Source organism: Macaca fascicularis, chromosome 11 (genome assembly GCF_037993035.2).
Source record: "Macaca fascicularis isolate 582-1 chromosome 11, T2T-MFA8v1.1".
Lineage (NCBI taxonomy): Eukaryota > Metazoa > Chordata > Mammalia > Primates > Cercopithecidae > Macaca > Macaca fascicularis.
Window position 1 is genome coordinate 87,649,567 of NC_088385.1, and position 20,412 is coordinate 87,669,978.

A 20,412-nucleotide genomic window follows, 5' to 3' on the forward strand; every position below is an offset into this window, starting at 1 on the left:
TTAAGACATCTCAGGCTGAAAATAGTGCGGGAAATATACTCATCTAATTCAGCTTTTTTCCCTCTTCCTGCCACATTAGAGGATAAAGAATGGGATGAGAAGTGGGAAAGAGAATATATCAGCGATTATTTTGTTTTAAAAGACCAAGTCAAAGGGGAGGTAATGGAAAAGAATGGGTAATAGGAAATGTCCCTTGCAGTTAACACACAATATATAATGAGTGTATTTCCTAAATAACTTGTTACATTAAAATAAAATTATGTATATTGAATTGCAGTGTCTGAAATAGTATCTGTAAAAGGTATTTCTCTATTAGGAAAGCAAGTGAACAAGCTTAATTGTATTGCAACTGCTTTTAAACCCAATTAAATAGTTTTATATATTCAAATTAGCTATTGCATTGAGGAAACCTACTCATCTTACTTTTTTTTTAGTTGTTATTATGTATATAAATCCCAAACACATTGAAATATACTTCAATAAGCATGTTTTTGTAACCATTATAAATATTGCTTTATCAAAAGAAAACCAATACTTTTAAGCATCAGAACATTGGGTATTGAATAAACAAAACAGTCAGATAGAGACTAATTTATAAATATTTTGTTTGTAAAGTCGTTTTGAATTAGGAATTTATTGTAAAACAACTTTCACAACTAAACATAGGTATTGATGGTAAAAATATTTCTAGAATCTTGTAATAGACAAATGTAAACCTTTTTATCACTAGGAATTCAATGAGGAAAACATTTTTTAAACTTCTACAAAATAGAAATATTTTATAAAATATAAGAATATTAGTTGATATTTAAAGTATTTTTCTCATTGTTAGATCATTATGCCTATTTAGCTAACTAAATATGGCATAACTGTTTTGACAATTATTTAAAGCTGTAGCTTAACAGAGTCCAATTTTCATTATATATAAATTCAAGTTGAAGAAAATATGTTTGTATAGTTGTATGTTCAAATACTGGACACTTCAATTTTTTTCTTTGTACCTGGCAATGAAAGTATTATAAAGCCATAATTGGAACAACAATCAATTTCATTTATTTTTATGCCATTGTGATTAAATCAACATTTTAAGTCAACTCTTTATTACCCAAGTTTATCATTTCTAAGATGAAAATTTGAATACAAAGCATAATTCAGCGATTCTATTATTTGCAGTCCTTAAGTCATGGAGATCTTGAAAAATTCCTCCCTCAGCTATAATGATGAGCCAAAATTAATTAAGGCAAATGAATATTCTAAATGAATCTCTTCCTGTTAACTATTGTTTGAATAATTGCTTATGCTTGACAAGATATTTTTCATGAAATATCAACAATGTGATTTGAATCACGCTCATAATTACAAACTCCTCAACCATAGTAATTAATAAATTACTGCCCTCTCATGGGACTGTCTTCAAAATTTAAAACATTTATTATTGAGAAGTTCTGTTGAGCTATTATAGTGTATTCGTAATTTTCTAAGACCTTAAATTTCTTCCAACCTTGTCATTTGGCTATTTAATTTTTTTAGTTTTCATTGAAATATACTTGACAAAAATCTTTGTCACATTTGGAGGAAGGACTTTTTTTTTTTTTTTTTTTTTTTTTCTGTCGCCCACGCTGGAGTGCAGTGGCGCAATCTCGGCTCATTGCAAGCTTTGCCTCCCGGGTTTACGCCATTCTCCTGCCTCAGCCTCCCGAGTAGCTGGGACTACAGGCGCCCGCCACCACGCCCGGCTAATTTTTTGTATTTTTAGTAGAGACTGGGTTTCACCGTGTTAGCCAGGACGGTCTCGATCTCCTGACCTCGTGATCCACCTGCCTCGGCCTCCCAAAGTGCTAGGATTACAGGCGTGAGACACGGCGCGGAGACCGGAGGACATATTTTATAGCTTGTTTAGGAAAGTCTGATTTACTCAGTCAATGTCTAGCATTCTCAATTCTCTCAACATGTGGTGGTAGTTGGCTCTATCCTGGAGACAAAATAGTTACCGTCCCATATATGAAGAGATCAAATGATTTTCAAAGAAATTTTTATAGAATCCAGTTGCAATTCACTTTCTAAAATAGGGAATCAACAATAACTGACAGCTAAGCAGGTGATCATAGAGGAAAATTAACAGAATATCCTTTTGATCAGATGCACTGTAAGGTAGAATTCTTTAATTTTGTTGACTGTCAGTAAACTTCTCCATATTGTCTCCATGTGGGTTTACATTCCTCAGAACAGTTAGCCCTGAGTATTCTTTAGAAAGATGTGTGTGGTGTTGTTCTCTTTTTATGGCTGTTGTGCCTGTTGATAGCCCCAGGTTGTTAAGACCTGAAAATTGTGTAGGAAGATGTGTTTAGGGAAATTAGTGAAAGGGAAATAACCTAATCTATTTAGTGTTCCAGAAAGGCTAATCCCCCCCTCTCCTTTCCTGACTTTAAAACAGAGGAACAGGTCAAGCACAGTGGCTCACACCTGCAATCCCAGTACTTTGGGAGGTAGAGGCGGGTGGGTCACTTGAGCCCAGGAGTTCAAGACCAGCCTGGGCAACATAGCGAGACCTTGTCTCCAGAAACAATTTTTAAAAATTAGGCAGGGCATGGTGGCACAAGCCTGTAGTTCTAGCTACTCAGGAGGCTGAGGTAGGAGGATGGCTTGAGCCCAGGAGCTCGAGGCTGCAGTGACTTATGATCACACCACTGCACTCCAGCCTGGGCAATAGAGTGAGACCCTGTCTCTAAAAAAAATGAAAGTGAAAATAAAACATTCTGATTTGAAATAAAGAGAGGAATATCTTTGCATTTAACACAGAAAATGTATACCTGTGCATTGTCAACAAGGTTATGCTTTTGTTGGCTATCTAGACCTCAATGATTTATCTGTCATTAATGTCACTGGTCACTGGCCCATCTTTCCAGAAGCAAGATTGAAAAGAGGAAGAGGTATGTTACTGGGAGTCTCTAATCCCTCACCTGGACTATTCTAAGGTAAATGGTTTCTTATATTTTTTTTGTTGTTTGCTTGGTTACTTGTTTATCTGATTTTTTTTTTTCTGCTATTTTGCCCAACAACTGGTAGGGCTGGGTTCTGTAGCTGCATTTCTAGGTGCTAGCAAATAGGGAATAGGCAGCAAAGTACTCTTGGGCTGGACTTTAGGCAGTAGGATACGTCTGACATGTTGATCTATGGGAAATAGAAAATGTAGTTCCAAAGTTTCCAAGTATCAGGCTTAATCAAGCCTGGGAATCGCTTATTATATGGTGAACAGGTTGACATGGGAAAAACAAGGTAGTTTGGGATAACAAGATTACATGTCACACATTTCTTTTCTATTTAAGAAAACAGGCTTTTTTCCTAACTCTGTGGCTATTGGTTGAAAATGATTTTTCTGCCTTTAGTGCTAACCTACTAAGAAAAGAACTATGGGCACATTTAAATAGACATGCATATTTGTGGTAGATCCAGAAATACATTTGCTAAAGTTTGGTCTTAAAATACTAAATTATTCCAGAAAGGGCTTAAATTTTCTGAAAATGTCATAACTGGTTTGATTAAATAATGCCAATTATACAATGATTAGTAACTAAATTTTTTACATTGTTTCTTGAAAACTTGAATAACAAACATATGAGAAAATAGAATACCAAAAGACAATATATTGTCTTGTGTTAACTGAGGCAAAAAACAAAACGGCATAAATTTTAAAAATTGTTGTTGGTACAAATGGAACATTTATGAATAGGGATTGTGGAAATGGGAATCATGGTGCAATTTTCCTACTTTAACTCATTACTGACAAGCTTTAAAATAATGTTTCATTATTCCCACATTCCAGAATGTTCTGTTTTAGCTATTATCCATAACAAGTAAAACTAGAACTAGACTGGGACCTGCAATACTTTGGTTCTGGTGCTAACTTAGGCACTCACTAGGTTGAAAGACCACTTAAACTTTCTGTATCTTATTTTCTCATCCATAAAATTACATTTACAGTAGGACAAGGTGCCAAGTGGATCAGTCTCAGATTTACCAACCCCCTGAATTTTTAATAAAAATATTTGCACATGTACATTTTTTTCTAGGAAAAAAAGCCCATAATTTTACCTGATTCACAAATAAGTTTATGATTTCCCAAAGGCAAAGAAAGCACAGCACTGGGTGCTTTCTATGGTTCCTTTTAACCCTGTATACATTACCAACTTTTATACATTTACTACATGAAAACTCATGTGTTACATATTTGCACATTCATAAGAACATACATATTTATGCAAATACATAAAGAACCCTGAAAATTTGGCTCTAATGACAGATCACTTTTCAAGGGTGGAAGCCATTTTAATGTAAGATGTTATTCTGAACTAGAAATGTTAGCATGTTTTGTCTGCGATTTCTATGAGCTCAGAGCCTCATTTGATAATTCAAGATTTATGAAAATCAAAGATATGTTTGTCTACTAATAAAAATGAGTCATCTTAAGGAATTCTTCCATGCACCCAACAAATATTTATGAAATGCTTATTATTTGGCTGATATCATGCTAGGTACTAATTTTCTGTTTGATTAAAATAGACATTTTCTACCTTCAGTCTAATAAGGTAGATGACTATTACTTAAAACTTTAACTTTAATAAGAAAAATAGATGGAGATCCACAAATTATGGATTTGAAACTGTTCTAACTTTTTTTGAGTGCAGTAGGCTGTATTCTATTACTTTTTTGCCCCCTTTGGATCTCAGGTGCAAAGAACAGAATTGGAATCACTATGACTTTTAGTTTATGGCACACACTCATCATTATACATTGATTCATGAGTGCCTTGGTTTTATTAATTTACTTTTATACACACACACACACCCCCAGAGAGAGAGAGAGAGAGAGAGATAGAGAAAACGAGACAGAGAGAGACAGATACAAATTGAAATCTCCCACTGAGACAAAAGCTGGGATCACAAGTAGCTAGGATCAAAACTATGTAGCACCCCTTTTCCCCAAACTCATTCCCTTGGCTCTCCATGAGTTAAATAGTAACGAAGGGATGAGAACCCAGAAACAGATTCCTACGTGGAGACGATGATGGATCGTAAGGTGACAGACTAGGAAAACTCTAAATATCTTTTAGACACTGGGGTAGGGAAAGATTTTTGAAGTGAGATACGCAAAAAGCATATTCTAAACAAGAGCAATGTGAGCACTTAAAATTGAGAACTTTATTCATGAAAGATACCTTGAAGGCAAGTTACAAAGGAAGAGAATATATTCACTATATAAACCACCCCCAAAAATAGCTACTAAGAAGAATATATAAGAAGAATATATAAGTATATGTAAAAGCCCAAGTTAGTAGAAAAACACATGAATGGATGTTTCACAGAAAAATAAACACATATGGCTAAGAGGATATATTCAACAATTGACTGATCAAGTAAACACCAAAAATAACTGCAATAAGACCCCATTGCATTGTACGTCCCACTGATGAAAATTTAAATGTCTCATATACAACTGTTGGAGGTAATATGGATAAACAATTACACATTGTTTCTCAGTGTATAAATTGGAGTAATCAAGTTTGAAAACTGTTTGGCATTGTCTCTTAAAGTTGAATATTCTTGGCCGGGCACGGTGTCTAACGCCTGTAATCCCAGCACTTTGGGAGGCTGAGGCAGGAGGATTTCCTGAGGTCAGGAGTTTTTGACCACCCTGGCCAACATGGTGAAACCCCGTCTCTACTAAAAATACAAAAACTAGCTGGGCATGCGGGCACATGCCTGTAATCCCAGCTACTTGGGAGGCTAAGGCAGGAGAATTGCTTGAGCCCAGGAGGCAGAGGTTGCAGTGAGCCGAGATCCTGTCACTGCACTCCAGCCTGGCTGACAGAGAGAGACTCAGTCTCAAAAAAAAAAAAAGAAAAGAAAAGAAAAATTGAATATTCTTATACTTTATGACCCAGAAGTTCCACATGCACACAAACACCCCAGAGAAGCCTTGGTCATCTAACCAGAGAAACATGTATGTTAATAGTAGTGTCAATCACAATAGTGAAAACCTGGAAATAACTCAAATGTCCATCAATAAGAGACAGTGATTTTATAAACTGATATCTTCACACAATGAAATATCACACAGCAGCCAAAGCGAATGAACTGCAACAACGCCAAAATTATGGAATCTTAGCAGTATTATAGTAAGTGAAAGAGAACATTCCCCGAATATTTCAACAGTATGGTTATCTCTTTATAATATTTTAAATAAATAAAATTTAAATATATTTTAGGAAAAAATACTGCAATCAGACTATATACAAAGAAAAGCAAGGAAATAATGAAAAAAGCTGGGATCAGTTTTCAGCCCTAAATCTATATTTCCCTATGGGAGAAAAAAAAGGAAGAAAGGAAGGAAGAGAGGGAAGAAGAAAGGAAAGGAGTAAGCTAGTAATCGCCTTGCATATATTTGAATTATGAATGATACTAAGTTCATTTCTTTTTACATGCAAATTACCCCCAGGGATAACAGTAAACTGGCTTAAAAATGTCCATTTGTAATTTAACATTCATTTTAGATGGCTTATACAAATGAACTTCTTTCTCTCCATTTATGTTGGCAACACTGAAGCAAGAAAAGGTTAAATGACTTGTTCACTGGGAGGGAAAAACAAAACAAAACAAAAAAAACAGTTGTCATCCGTGGTGCCAAAAATAGAAGTTCTGATTTCCAGTCCTGTGATCTCAACAGAAGACAGAATGTTCACTCTATCTGACTGATATAAAATACAACTTCTCCAAGGACTCTCTTATTTTGAACTACTGTGTAAGTACATGTAATTATAAGCTTCTGGAAATATGCACTGTTTATTTTATCATTTGTAATAGCAAATAGAAAGGCTTGGGCTGAGTATTTACCCAACAATGACACTAACAGCCTTCAGAGTCATTATAGATGATTTGTAAGGGTCTGTTTAGATATCCTTAAGATCAATGACCCATTAGTGCAATTATAGTCTAAGATGCCTCCTGTACTTGCCACCAGAAAGTGACATGTTGATGTTGCACTCTCTACACATCATTAAAAATGTGTCTTTACTCAGAGAAAGCTGCAGAAATAGAACTATAACTATACTTTAAAATTCTGTTCCCAATGGGTGATGTAGTCATTCTCTTTTTGTAATTCCTCTGATAAAATGATAAATTATATTCTCAGAAAACTGAATAAAACAAATGTGTCCAGAGTTTGTTCCTTCTGGTGGGTTTGTGGTCTCGCTGACTTCAAGAATGAAGCCATGGACCTTTGCGGTGAGTGTTACAGCTCTAAGGTGGCACGGACCCCAGGGGTGAACAGCAGCAAGATTTATTGTGAAGTGGGAAAGAACAAAGCTTCCACAGTGTGGAAGGTGACCCAAGCAGATTGCTGCTGCTGGCTAGGGTGGCCAGATTTTATTTCCTTATTTGTCCCCGCCCATGTCCTGCTGATTGGTCCATTTTACAGAGTGTTGATTGGTCCATTTTACAGAGCACTGATTGCTCCATTTTACAAACCTCTAGCTAGCCACAGACAGCTGATTGGTGCGTTTTTACAGAGTGCTGATTGACGCATTTTACAAACCTCTAGCTAGCCACCTAGTGCTGATTGGTGTGTTTTACAATCCTAGGTGCAGAGCGCTGATTGGTGCATTTTACAATCCTCTTGTAAGACAGAAAAGTTCTCCAAGTCACCACCCGACCCAGAAGTCCAGCTGGCTTCACCTCTCACAAGTACATTTATTCTGTAGTATTATTTTTATCAGTTAAAAAATCTTCATAGTACCTGTCTTTCTTACCCCATTCACACAGTCTTGCATAGTTACATATTCCAAGTATCCATACATGCTCACCTTTTCATGTAGATGTAATCTATGTGAAGAAAAGCATAGATTGCTTGCTATGTAACTATAGATTCACAGAACTGGAAGGACCACAGGGGATCGACTACCTAGTGGAGCAGTGTTTTTCAACTGATATTATAGTCCCTTATTAATTAGTCTTTATTGGGGAGTAGGAGAGGGGTGGGATAGAGAAGAGATATCATGGACACTTTAGAAAATCTAATGAAGTTTGTGAAGTTATCCCAAGAAAAATCCACTCGTGTGTAAATGTTCATGTCATTTATTTATTTGTTTGCATTTGACATTGAGTTATTTCACATATTACAAAAAATTATGTGACTCATTTTTCTTGTAAAAATTGATGACCTCTTTCTAAATAAAACAATAATAAATGCAAATTACTAACCAAATCATATATAAAAAAGAAAACATAGTTTCAGCTTAAAACAGTTTTCAATGAGAAGGCTGTTTTATTTGGCTTAATAAGAAGTTAAAATTTAGGCTACTCTGGGACACTCTGCCTTTGGGATAGCTCTGCTGTGTCTATGGAGCAGCCAAAGAAACAACAAAAAAAAGGAGTAAGTTAAAATTTAGAGTGATCCTTCCTTTATATGAAAATATTGGTGTTATTTTTAGTATCCAAACAATTTTTCATCTGTTTTAATAGCAGTATGTGCTCAAAGTTGCAGCTCACATAGCTTTCAGTATCAAACAGAATTAAATTCCCTATCAGTCAGAGCAGAGTAGACTTTTGTCAAGACACCTGAGCTTTCTCCAAGATACTTCAAGGTGAATTCAGGTTCTGTGAAACCCTTTGTCCTCAAGTCAAATGTAATTATTTTTGGAAAGCTTAGTGTCAACAATGCAGCCTTTGTCAGTAAGGGAAGATGTTTTAATTCTTTCAGTTTTATGTAGTCTAAGCAGAAATAACTTTTAAAAGAGTTTTGTAGTCTTTACAGATGTTTGTAGATCTTCTCCGTGGACAAACTTACATGTCCTTCTCATTTTCAACTCCCTTGCCCTCACTAAAGTCTTTCTTTCAGCACTTTTATGTCAATGGAAAGGTCACAAGATTTTACCTCTAATTTCTTCCTCCAAAATAACAGTTCTTTCCAGAGTCACCCTACTAGACCAGAAAATCTGAAATTGAAAGACTAGCCTCATTTTTTTTTTTTTTGGCCTAACATCTTCCTTATAGATGTAGATAAACCTCTCTTGTCAAATTTTTTTAAGATTCAGCTCTCCTTTACTTAAAAAATAAATAAAATTAAATTTCTGACCCAAGTTCAGCCAAGCGCATTAACACTTATCCAATGGAAAGCCAAAAAACTTCTGACAGTAAAAAGAATACATTTTGCTTCATTTCTAAATAAAAACTTTTGAAACTCTAGATTTCTGGCTATGGCTGTGAAATTATTAGGTTGCTTTTAACAGAGCAGGCAAAGCATCTTTTTAGGATAATTATCAGTGTCTTTCACATGAATGCATGCTGATGGTGAGGGCAGTATGTCTCTGTGAAAAGTGGAACCTCTGTCTTCACCAGATTAATTACGCTGGATCTTGCATCAAGAAACTCCATATGTACCCCATATGTACTTGCAGTATCAAGATTTTTGTTCCATTAGGAGTTTTGCTTGATAAGAAACTCTGTTGGGAGGAAGCAACACACACACACACACACACACACACACACACACACACACACACACACACCCCAAACATTCAGGTGAGAGATAAAAATCAGAGTTTTACTGAAACAATCATAGTTTTCACCCAGCTGCATGCCAAATGGGAATGACACAGCTGTTATTTTCACCATAACTGGCTTTGAAATATTGGCAAAATACCAGAGTTCAAGAGTAGGTTCTAGCAAGTGAACAGAGGTGTCATTGATTTTTTTTATTCTAAGCAACCCACCAGCTCAAGCATTTCTAGAGGACTTGAAATGATAAAGCTTTCTCCAGTTATTTATGGTTTCTTTTGATTGGAAACATGTCAAAAGTTTCATGTTAGGGAAAATATAAGTTTTGGTAAATTTCCATCCTTTTAAAATTGAACTTCTTCTCTAGGGGAAAAAAAATTCTATATTGTGTGATTTATTTTCAGGATGCTCAGAAATAAGCGTTCTTGACTTCATCCTATCATTGGCAGGAAACTTATCACACAAGAAACAGTCTGGCTTTTGTGTCCCATCACATTTAGCAATGCAAATAAAATCAAAGGAAATGTAGGAGCCGTCATCTTTCTTTTCTCTGACATTTGCCAACTTAAGCTAAGTTTAATGTGAACAGAAAGAGATATGCACAAACATAATGTCAGATGCATTTTCATTAATTCTGATGAAAGCAATGCCATTCCAGATGTCATTGTACAAGGATAGTAACTTTATGTGAAAAAGTACGTGCTACTCTGTCCATGTTTAAAGGAAAAGATCAAAATATTTTAAAACAATAAAAATATTAAAAGATTAAATATATTAAAAAACAAAAAACATATTTTACCATAAACAATTTTTTGTACAAAAAGCAAAAATAATAAAGCTAAGTTATATATATATTATATATATATATGCTGTTACTTAACCTACAACATAAAGTCTGTATATGATCTTTAACTAAAATACCTCTTTTCTAAAGTGATCTGAAATGTACCATCTAATCTCTGCTGTTGTTATATAGGAAGTTTTCTGTATTACAAATGAGCCCACTATTGGGTGGTAAACCTTATGTTACACATTACTTTTCTCTTTATGTGGCTAAATATCACCAAGTTCGTAACTTCTTGTCATCTAACAAGGTATCCAGATCTCTTTTCATGCTGGTTTCCTTTTTCTACAACCACTACAATGTGTTAATATCTATCTGAAAGTTTGGAGCCATCTATTTAAAAATTTTGCATTTTTTGAATGATCAAGAACTATAGTACCATTGTTCTTCTCATTCTTAACTAATATTTCTTTTTTGGCATACATATGTACATATTTTATTGAGTATCTAGGAGTGAAATTATGTAAAGAAATGCAATGCTAATCGTTTCTCTATAGGTTCTTTTGGATTTTATACATATATGATCATATCATCTGTGAATAATAACATTATTATCATTTTTCTTTTATTCTAATATTTACACCTATTTTATGTTTCACTTGACTTATTTTAGTGGCTAGGCCCTTCAGAAAAATAGTGAATGACAATGGCGATTCTTAACTAATATTTCTAATTTTAGCTTTTTATCACTAAATCCATCAAGATTTTTACCACAATAGCTACCATTTCTTAATTGTCAACTCTTTAAGGCAGGCACTGTATTAGTCAAGGTATGTAATGTGCTATCTCATTTTTTTTTTTTTTTTTTTTTTTTGAGACGGAGTCTCGCTCTGTCACCCAGGCTGGAGTGCAATGGTCGGATCTCAGCTCACTGCAAGCTCCGCCTCCCGGGTTTACGCCATTCTCCTGCCTCAGCCTCCCGAGTAGCTGGGACTACAGGCGCCCGCCACCTCGCCCGGCTAGTTTTTTGTATTTTTTTAAGTAGAGACGAGGTTTCACCGGGTTAGCCAGGATGGTCTCGATCTCCTGACCTCGTGATCCACCCGTCTCGGCCTCCCAAAGTGCTGGGATTACAGGCTTGAGCCACCGCGCCTGGCCTGTGCTATCTCATTTTATTTAATCTTTCTGACAATTCTATGAAGTTATTATTGTCATATTTTACCTTAAAAAAGAGAATAAGCAAAACCAAGATCACAGAAATTAAGTAACTTGGCACTAGATTACAAAATGATGTGGTCAAGCAAGGATGTGAATCCAGATTTGTCACAATCCATTGCCAATATTCTTTCTGCACTTTTCCATTATATTACAATAAGTTATGATTCAGTGTCAGCTTTACTTCCCTCCCTCCCTCCTTCCTTCATTCCTTCTTTCTTCTCTCTCTCCCTCTCTCCCTGTTTTTCCCTTCTTTTTCCTTCTTCCCTTTTTCTTCCCTCCCTCTCTCCTTCTCATCCTTCACTCTCTCCCATTCTTTCTTCCTCCAATTCCTCTTTCTCCTATTATCCTTATTTTATCTCATACTGTCACTAATTAGCCAAGTATGTATTTTCTTAGGGTAATTCTGAATCTAGGTTGTATCACCCAACTAAGCATTGGCTGTCTTATAAAGCTGATTAAGTTTTCCTTCTGTGTTTTCATCCACACAGTAGATTAAGACATTAATAGACATTAATTTGAAGAGCATCAAGAACAAAAGCTTGTGTCGTAATGCTACTTCTCACATGGTTGTGGAATTAGGGTGCAGTAGCTCAATTTATTTTAATTATTGACGGTGGGGTAATGAATATAAATATACTAGTCTTGTGTGTTTTCTTAGATTCAGCTTATGGAAACTACCATGTCTCTTTCTATCTGTTATTCATTCCGTAACTTACCAAAACACCATACTTAGAGATAATGTGGGATCCTACTCTTTAATAATGATAAAATCCATTGACTGTGTAATTATTGGCTACCACACACTGTATTAGGTAGCTGTACATACATGATATTTAATTAGCAGGATCAGTGCAAGACTGGTGGTATTAGTCCATTATTTTAAACTAAAAAGTACAATTTTAGAGAAGGCAAAAATAGGTAGCCAAGTTGGGATTCAAACTTTGGTCAATTTGACCACAACACTACTCTAAGGACTTGGCTTCTGTCTCTGATCTGACAGAATGTCTCACGGTGACCTTTCCCACGTAGCCTTCTTGGGAGGCATTGTGGTGAAAATTCCCATTCCCTTCAAAAACTAATTCTCACTGGGGACCAGGAGCACTTGAACAGTAGATGGATAAACTCCAAATATTTCTCCTATCTTGATTATATCTTTAATTTCATAAGACAAAAAAAAATCCCTTTATAAAAATAATAATGAAAGTAGGAGAAAATGAGAGACAAGAAGCAAATAAAATTTGGGAACCAACTTTCTTAAAATTTTAACAATTGTGACCCGCCTAATGGCCATAGGTACTTATATTGGTTACAAATTTCATATAAGTTTTCAAAGATGTATCAGGTTATACAACATAGTTTTAAAACATTGATTTTGTTTTATAGCAATTAAAGGACTGATGCTGCTTATAACCTTTTGCCAAAATAAATCTGGTTTGATCATTGTGTATCATCAGTCAGGACAGCCTGGGTAATGCTGAGGTACAATAATCTCTAAACCTTGGAGATTTAGAGTAACAAAGGTTTATTTCTTGCTCAGATTATATGTTCATAAAAGGTTAGCTAGAGTCTATATTTTTTATTTTCTCATTCTTAAACCCAGACTGATTGATAATTTATAATATAAAACTTACTCATTGCCTAGCAAAGGGAAGAGAGATTTACTCATGGCAAACCATTTACTTACTCATAGGCTCCTATGAAGAAGTGAAACATATAGCTTCTTCCACTCACATGTGATTAGCTAAAGCAGTTATCATAACCATAGATAGCTTTAGAGAGGATGGAGAAATTCAACTGTAGCGTGCACAAAGAAGTAGAGAACCAGGCCAGTTTTGAAATCCTACTATCACAAAATGACAGTCATTCCCTATAGGGTTGATTTATTTTCTTATTCTATAGTTCTCCTTTAGAAAATACTAACATTCAGTTTGTTGATTGGCCAAAGAAGGCAGTTTTTGGTGATTATGACATTTTGTTCTGCATTTTTGCTTCAAACCTGCATATAGCAGTTATAAATGTGCGAGTAAGTCCTTACAACAGACCACTGTTAGCAGTACGTCACCCTCCAAGTCAATGAGCACATCATCCTGAAAAGCAGGAGCATGAATAATTCATTTTACAACTTAGAAGATGATGATAGTACACAGATTGTTTTTTTTTTTTATTACTTTGGTTGCCACAATAATTCCTTTGTATTCTGTATTCTTTGTATTCTTTGTATTAGATGTCTTCTTAAAATATGATCTCTTATACATTTATTGATTTCTTTCTCTGAGGCACAAAGAACATGAAGTTTTGGGGCAAAGTCTAACTCTTGACAATTGAGCTATTTGCACTGCAATTCAGTTCTCTTAGGGAATTCTTTTATTCAAAAATCAATATTTAATAATCATAATATTTCAACACTATTTATATGTTTAGGCTAATTCAATTAATAAATACAGTGTGAAGCTAAAGCTTGAAGTCACTTGAAATCACAGAAATGATCTTTACTGAGAATATTGGTACCATAAAATATTTATTTCATCTCTCATTCAAAAACTTGTGTAAATGTGCTCTTATCAGCCAGCACATCTCATTATAGAAAAGTAGTATCATGTGTCAGCCCATTTCTCTGCTATGTTCTTTAAAATCACTTGCACAGATTAGATGCAATTTAAATATTGATCAGGGCTCTTTAGAGATCCTTCAGCAATAAAACATGACTAAGAAAAGCATTGCTTACCACTGTCTGTATTCTGTGAATAAAGATATGTGAGGATTTGCATTCAAGTGTAAGTTACTTCTTGACAGAGGAATGCCTTTCTTAGTTGTACATGTAGATGGTCTTCCTTCAGTACTGATCTCAGCATATACTTTCATGCTTTCTTACAGGTTATAGAAAAATATAGTTAAGGGAGCTTCAAATCTCTTTTAAGGCCATCTATTTCTAGTTAAAAAATTAAAATTTTACCAAACTATTCTTTTCATATAGGTGCTGCACATATGCCAGGAGCTGATTCAGTGGTTTCATCCAAAAGTAAAGCAAAATATGGAATTATTTCAACATATAATACTAACTACTATTATGTAAGGCAATAAAAATATTTTTGGCAAAAGCTTGTCCTGCTTTCTTTTTTGAGCATAATTTGTGTTTTACAATCTTGTTGGCAAAAGTGTGACCTGCAACTCTTTTTGCTTTGCTGAGTGCAACTAAGAATGATGCCACTGTCATTTTTGTTCTTTTCTGTTTTGCATGACAACATCAATAACTTTCAAAAGGAAAAGTATTAACTAGCAAATATTTCTGAAAAACTCAGATAACCACAAAGATTCTGAGCTTTATTTGAATAAAAAACCAAAACTTCGAAGTTTTTTTTTTTTTTTTTTTGCCAGTATTACAATCAGTACCCAAGACACCAAGAGAGGAAGTATTCTAGGCTCACTAAATGTAACTTTGAGACATTTATTATCATACTTTATAACTGCACTTTTCTTTACGGGCATTTGGTTTCACCTACCTGGCAACATGCATTTATATTTTATATTTTAATTGAATAACTTTTTACTAGAAAGATTCATAATATTATTCAGAATCATTGTTTATATATTGCTACTATTATTATTTCCCACAGCAAATGTAAATAAACACAATAAGAATAAAGAAAATTCCAAATTTAGCAAATATAAACAATATCATATGAATGGCCATAAAATGTTAGCCAAGATGAAGTAATCTTTTACAATTCCTCTATAACGTGCATTGCCTTTAAGAACAATATTATTACTAAGGAGTTTACTGTGAATATAAAATTAATCTTACTAGTTCAAATTTAAAAAAGGTAAGGTAGATAAATTACATCATCTGCTTTCCCTGTGAAAATGCCAAACTGTCTATAGATCAGTTATAGACTTCTATGGACTACCAATGACGCACACACTTTACCATGGGAAGAGTTTGTTAGATGGATTTATAATGCCTAAACAAAGCCCCCATATTTACTTTCCATTTTAATTTCATTCTCATTTTCCTTAGCAAACTCTAAAAGAAAGAAAGAAAGAAAAAAAGGCTGGTGTGTTTATTTGAACAGATATCCATACCACATTTATATTTCCAGACCCAACTTCTCCCCCAACCTTCAGATTTAGATGCCTGTTAGACATCTCTACTTGGATATCTCAAAAGCATCATCAACTTACTAAGTCCATAATGGAGTTCCTGGATAGCCTTCTGCAAAACTAGTCCACCTTATTATAACATCATTCATTCAAGTGTTCAAGCCCAAACCTAAGATTCAATAGGGTCTTCTTTCTTTCACATTCCATATCGCCATCCAGTTCATTAATAATTTCTGTTGACTTTGCTCTAAAAAAATATATCTGGAATCAGACAGCTTCCCATTTTGCAGTGCTGCCACCTTTGTCCAAGTTTGCTATCATCTCATCTCTCACACAATCTACTCACTACTTAATCACTAGTCTCTCTTTGTTTCTACTTTTGTACTCACACTTGTAGTCTCATCACAGCATCCAGACACACATTTTCAAAAAGCAAATAAAATCAGGTCAGAACTCTCCAGGGGCTTCCTATCATACTTAGAAAGAAATACAATGTTCTTACTATATGGCCTGCCGGACCTATGTGTTCTCCTCTCCAGCTACCTCTAGGAAGCCTACCTTGCTAACTCTACTGCATACATATTAGCTTTTGGTTTTTGCACTTGTGATTTCTTCTGCCTGGAACACTATGAGCCCTGATATTTGTGTGACTGTTCCATTACTTTTTTGCTTTCTTTTTTTCATTTATTTGCTTTTGTTCCTGACCACATTAAATAATAGAGCTTCAACCAGACCCCTCTAATCCTGCTTTATTTCTCTCCAGTCTTGTCACTCTGATATTGCATTGTACATTTATTTATCATAGTCTTCTCCCATTAGACTGTGAGTTCCATGGTGGTAGAGACTCTGAATTCATCATAAGCCATGTACTCAATGCGCAGAGGTATATATTTGATGTATCCTATCCTTTGGTTACTTTTGTGGAAAGCAGAATGCTAAGACATAAAAGAGATGGTAGAATCTCTAAAATGGAAAAAAAAATGGCCATCAAATTTCGGGGGAATGGCACTCTGTGAAGGAAGAAAACAGAGTATAGGAAATTTGGCCTTGGTCTACAGAGTGAGCACAGGAGTGACACCTGTAATCAAGAGGACGCTCATGCAGTTTTGAGATATTTTATACCTTTCCCACTGAGGGGAAGCTAATGGCAAAGAATCCGTATGCTGAGAAATTTCCTTACAGCCTTCAATCAAATTCATAGGTTAAAACTTAGAGACGTTATTATGGTTATGTACTTAAGCTGTGTTCAATATTAACAAAAATTAAATAGTGAACACTTCACCTGATAAATATTTAGCACAAGCACAGCATAAGTCAACAAATTCCAACAAAGGTCAAATTTTACATGCATTGCATAGGCACCAGTTTAAATCTGTAGTGAGAAGTTTTGTATGTCTTTACCTTGATCTTTCCTGCCTAGTGACTAAACTGGTATTGTTGAGGTAAAAGAATATACATTAGCCACAAGAAGACTTGTAAAGAGAAAGGTGGAGTGACACAAGCATTCATGAGAGGTGCCTGCCCTATGCTACAATAAACTCTCTAGGTAGTCATCGGTTTCAACAGACTTTGGAGAGAATAACAGTAGGTAATTCAACATTGAGGACTTTTGGCAGGGCAAATGGATTTATGGACTTTGGGTTCTAACTAATGAATTATTACTTGGTTCCTATTGGGGAAGGAGTAATGGGTTACCAAGTAAAACAATATAGTTTATAGATCTCAAGTGACTTATCTTGTAAACAATTAAATTCATTAGTTGAATGGTCAATCCCACTCAAAGTCAATACAAAATTCAAATAGTCATTTCAATATACTTGTTTCACCTTAGTCTTCTTGAAACCATTAGTCAAGAAAGGATTACAATGTAGATTTGTTAGAAAGACATACCAGCCTAACTGTATATTTTCCATCATTGCCTTAGACAGTAACGTTTAGTCAGTAGGAGGTTACTACTTCAGATTTACCTGGGAAAGAATTAATTGTATGTTCTTTTTAGACAACCTCAGCCCCTATTAATGATAACTAGTTCTACCTGAATTTCTAGGTGGCTTCATGTGACCACTAAATAGCATAGACTACATGCAACAGTCACCTGCTACGCAGTCCCTTCATTGGTACCAGAAGATCAACATTTGGTTTTATATGAATGTATAAATCCTGGCTGGATCTAATTTAGCAGGCTAAACTATATTTTATCATCTGTCCAAGGAGCTAAAAACAAAAAATTAAAATGTAGTTCCAATCTTAACAATTTCAACTGTTTGTGTAGAAAAGACATGTTTTCTATGAAGAAGACATATGGTTGAATTTAGTTACTAAAATCTTAGTGCCATACCTCTCGAATAGCTGTACAAAACTCACTCTGAAGCACTTTTTTGAGGGATTGTAGCTTGTGCACTGGTACTTCTCCAGATTCCTGTAGTTTTTCCAGTAATTCAATTGCTCTTGCAACATCTGAATGAAAAAAAAAAAACCAAAATAGAGAAACCTAGAATAAATTGTATCTCATCAGCTCATAGTACTATTATTCCAACTGGATGATGACATTGAAAAACAAGTGGAATTAAATTGCATAATCAGAATTTATATTCATAGCTTATTGGTCTCATCTTTTGGTTAAAGGTAATTTTAACTTGTTCCACACATTTGTCACTTCATACATTTTCTTTGATGGGATTTCATGTAATTTGTGTCATACAAATGAGTTTGAATATTATGTCAGTAAAGAAGAGCTGGACACATGTCTATTATTTATTCTGATACTGCAAAAACAAAACTAATTCTGTCAGTTTTACCTGAGATGCTTCCTTTCAGTTCAACTTTTCCTTTCCTATTTCAGTTTGTCATAGCTACAACATTACATGTATTACTATAATGAATGGATTGCTGTGCATCTCTGCAGTTTGTCTATAAACTTCTTGAGGGTAGGAACTTGTCTGGTTTGGTTACCATTGTATCCTCAGGGTATAGTACATCATAGTGAATAAAATTAATGTACTTTTCCCATTTCACTGCCATTGGATTATTCCAGAGCCTTGTCATCTCTCCTCTGTCCAATTGGAATTATTTCTTCTCCTACAACCTCTTCAAATGGTCCACAAAGTTACTTTCCTAAAACAAAAGTCTGATCATGTGCCCATCTACCAGCCTTTAGAACAGTACTAAACAAGAGTTTTCAATAACAGTTATTTTAAATGCTTCTCTTTCATTCAACAATATCAAAGGTTCATGTATCAAGAAACATGTAGTCTTTTATAGCCATAAACTTTAAAATTCCCTGGATTATTTCATATTGCCAAGAGAAAATAATTCAATAAAGGGCCATTTAAAAATACTTATGGGTGAGCTCTTCTATCCTTGTGGCTGCAGTAAATAACTCACTGAAAAACCACTGAGGCATTTATGTTATAGGATATGAGGTTTTCGATTCCTAAGTGCCTAGCTCCAGAAAGCATCCTACATCCCTGCCATCAGCTCATAAATTTATCCATTCACCCATCCATCCAGTAATTTGAGTTTCTGTTATTAATGCTTGGTGCCAGCTTAACAAGAATATGATACCCCTTTTCAAAGCTCACAATCTAATGAGAAAGAAATATAATAGCACAGCCACCTACAATACAATTGTTAGCACCTCAGAATCTGGGTGGGGTTAGCATAGGTGTATGTATCTAACTGAATAAAATAACAAAAAGTGACTTTGATGGAGACTGTCTTTGAAGTAGTCATTCTGATTGCCAGTCGTGGGCCAAAGTAGCACAAATCATTGAATCAATGTGACACTGCCAGTTTCTAAAGTCTACCTTTTAGTACATAAACGGGAAGTCTACATAGTCAATTTGGCAAAACCAGATACTTCCACAATCAATAAGGTACCAAGCTGAGATTTTATGCATTTCTAACTGCAAAAAATACTCTACCTAGGCTGCAGTAAGCCATGATTTCACCACTGGACTCCAGCCTAGGAGACAGCGTGAGACCCTATCTCTAAAACAACAGTAACAAAAATTCTACCTAGATGCCCATGGATGCATGGAACTCTCTGACCTCATTTTTTTCCCCCTAAAACTTGCTCTTCTTTTCTTTTGTTTCATATTTCCAAAAATTTCTTCCCCCAAACAAGTCACCTTCTCAAGCAAAACTATGGTGTCTTTCACACTCCCTTTGCATGCAGATAGTCGGCAAGTGCGGTAGATTCTATCTCGGAATTGCCTTTTGTAAAGAGCCCCATCACTCTCAGGGCAGTCTTCATCATTTCTCACTTGCAGTACTGGAATGTCTCCTAACTGATCTCCTTTAAATTACTCTCCTTTTTTCAGTCCATCCGCCACATTGCTTCCATAGTAATTATCATGAATGGTAAACCTAATTATTATTCTCCTGCACATAAAACCTTCCCTGGCTTCCTACTCCCTACGGAGTAAAGTTCAGAACACTTAGGGTTACATATAAGGCTATTAACAGCCGACTTCTTGCTCATCTCAGAACATCTCCTCCTGTCCATCCTACAGTGGGGCCATCCCAACTTTTTGCTGTTGCTAGGACGTGCCACAGAATTCCACACCTATGCCTTGCACATAGCATTCCCTGTTCCTGAAATTCAATTCATTCATTCATGCAGTAGTGCTAGCCCTGGGCTGTGCACAGGAGACAGCAGTGAAGGAGATAGCTCCTTTCTCTTGCTTTCATAGAACTCACAGGGTTGAAGGGGAGGAGTCATAGACATGCAATAAAGTGGGTGTGTTCTATAAATGAAGC

The 20,412-nt window shown here is 35.2% G+C and overlaps 1 protein-coding gene and 1 long non-coding RNA gene across 5 annotated transcripts in view; one reads left to right on the top strand and one right to left on the bottom strand.

Moving 5' to 3' along the window:
* Positions 1 to 20,412, bottom strand: part of LIN7A (lin-7 homolog A, crumbs cell polarity complex component) — a 154,111-nt gene that overhangs the window by 82,496 nt on the left and 51,203 nt on the right. For 2 of the 4 annotated variants that reach the window (XM_005571635.5, XM_074007483.1), the window contains exon 2: positions 17,990 to 18,108. The exons of the other annotated variants lie outside the window; for them this stretch is intronic. In XM_005571635.5, the coding sequence (XP_005571692.2) occupies positions 17,990 to 18,108 (119 nt within the window). The remainder of the gene's footprint in view (positions 1 to 17,989; positions 18,109 to 20,412) is intronic. 4 annotated transcript variants of the gene reach the window in all.
* LOC135966285 (uncharacterized) lies at positions 6,693 to 14,651 on the top strand. Its single transcript, XR_010579517.2, has 3 exons — positions 6,693 to 6,798; positions 7,637 to 7,739; positions 14,528 to 14,651. It is a non-coding gene; the product is annotated as an uncharacterized lncRNA (long non-coding RNA).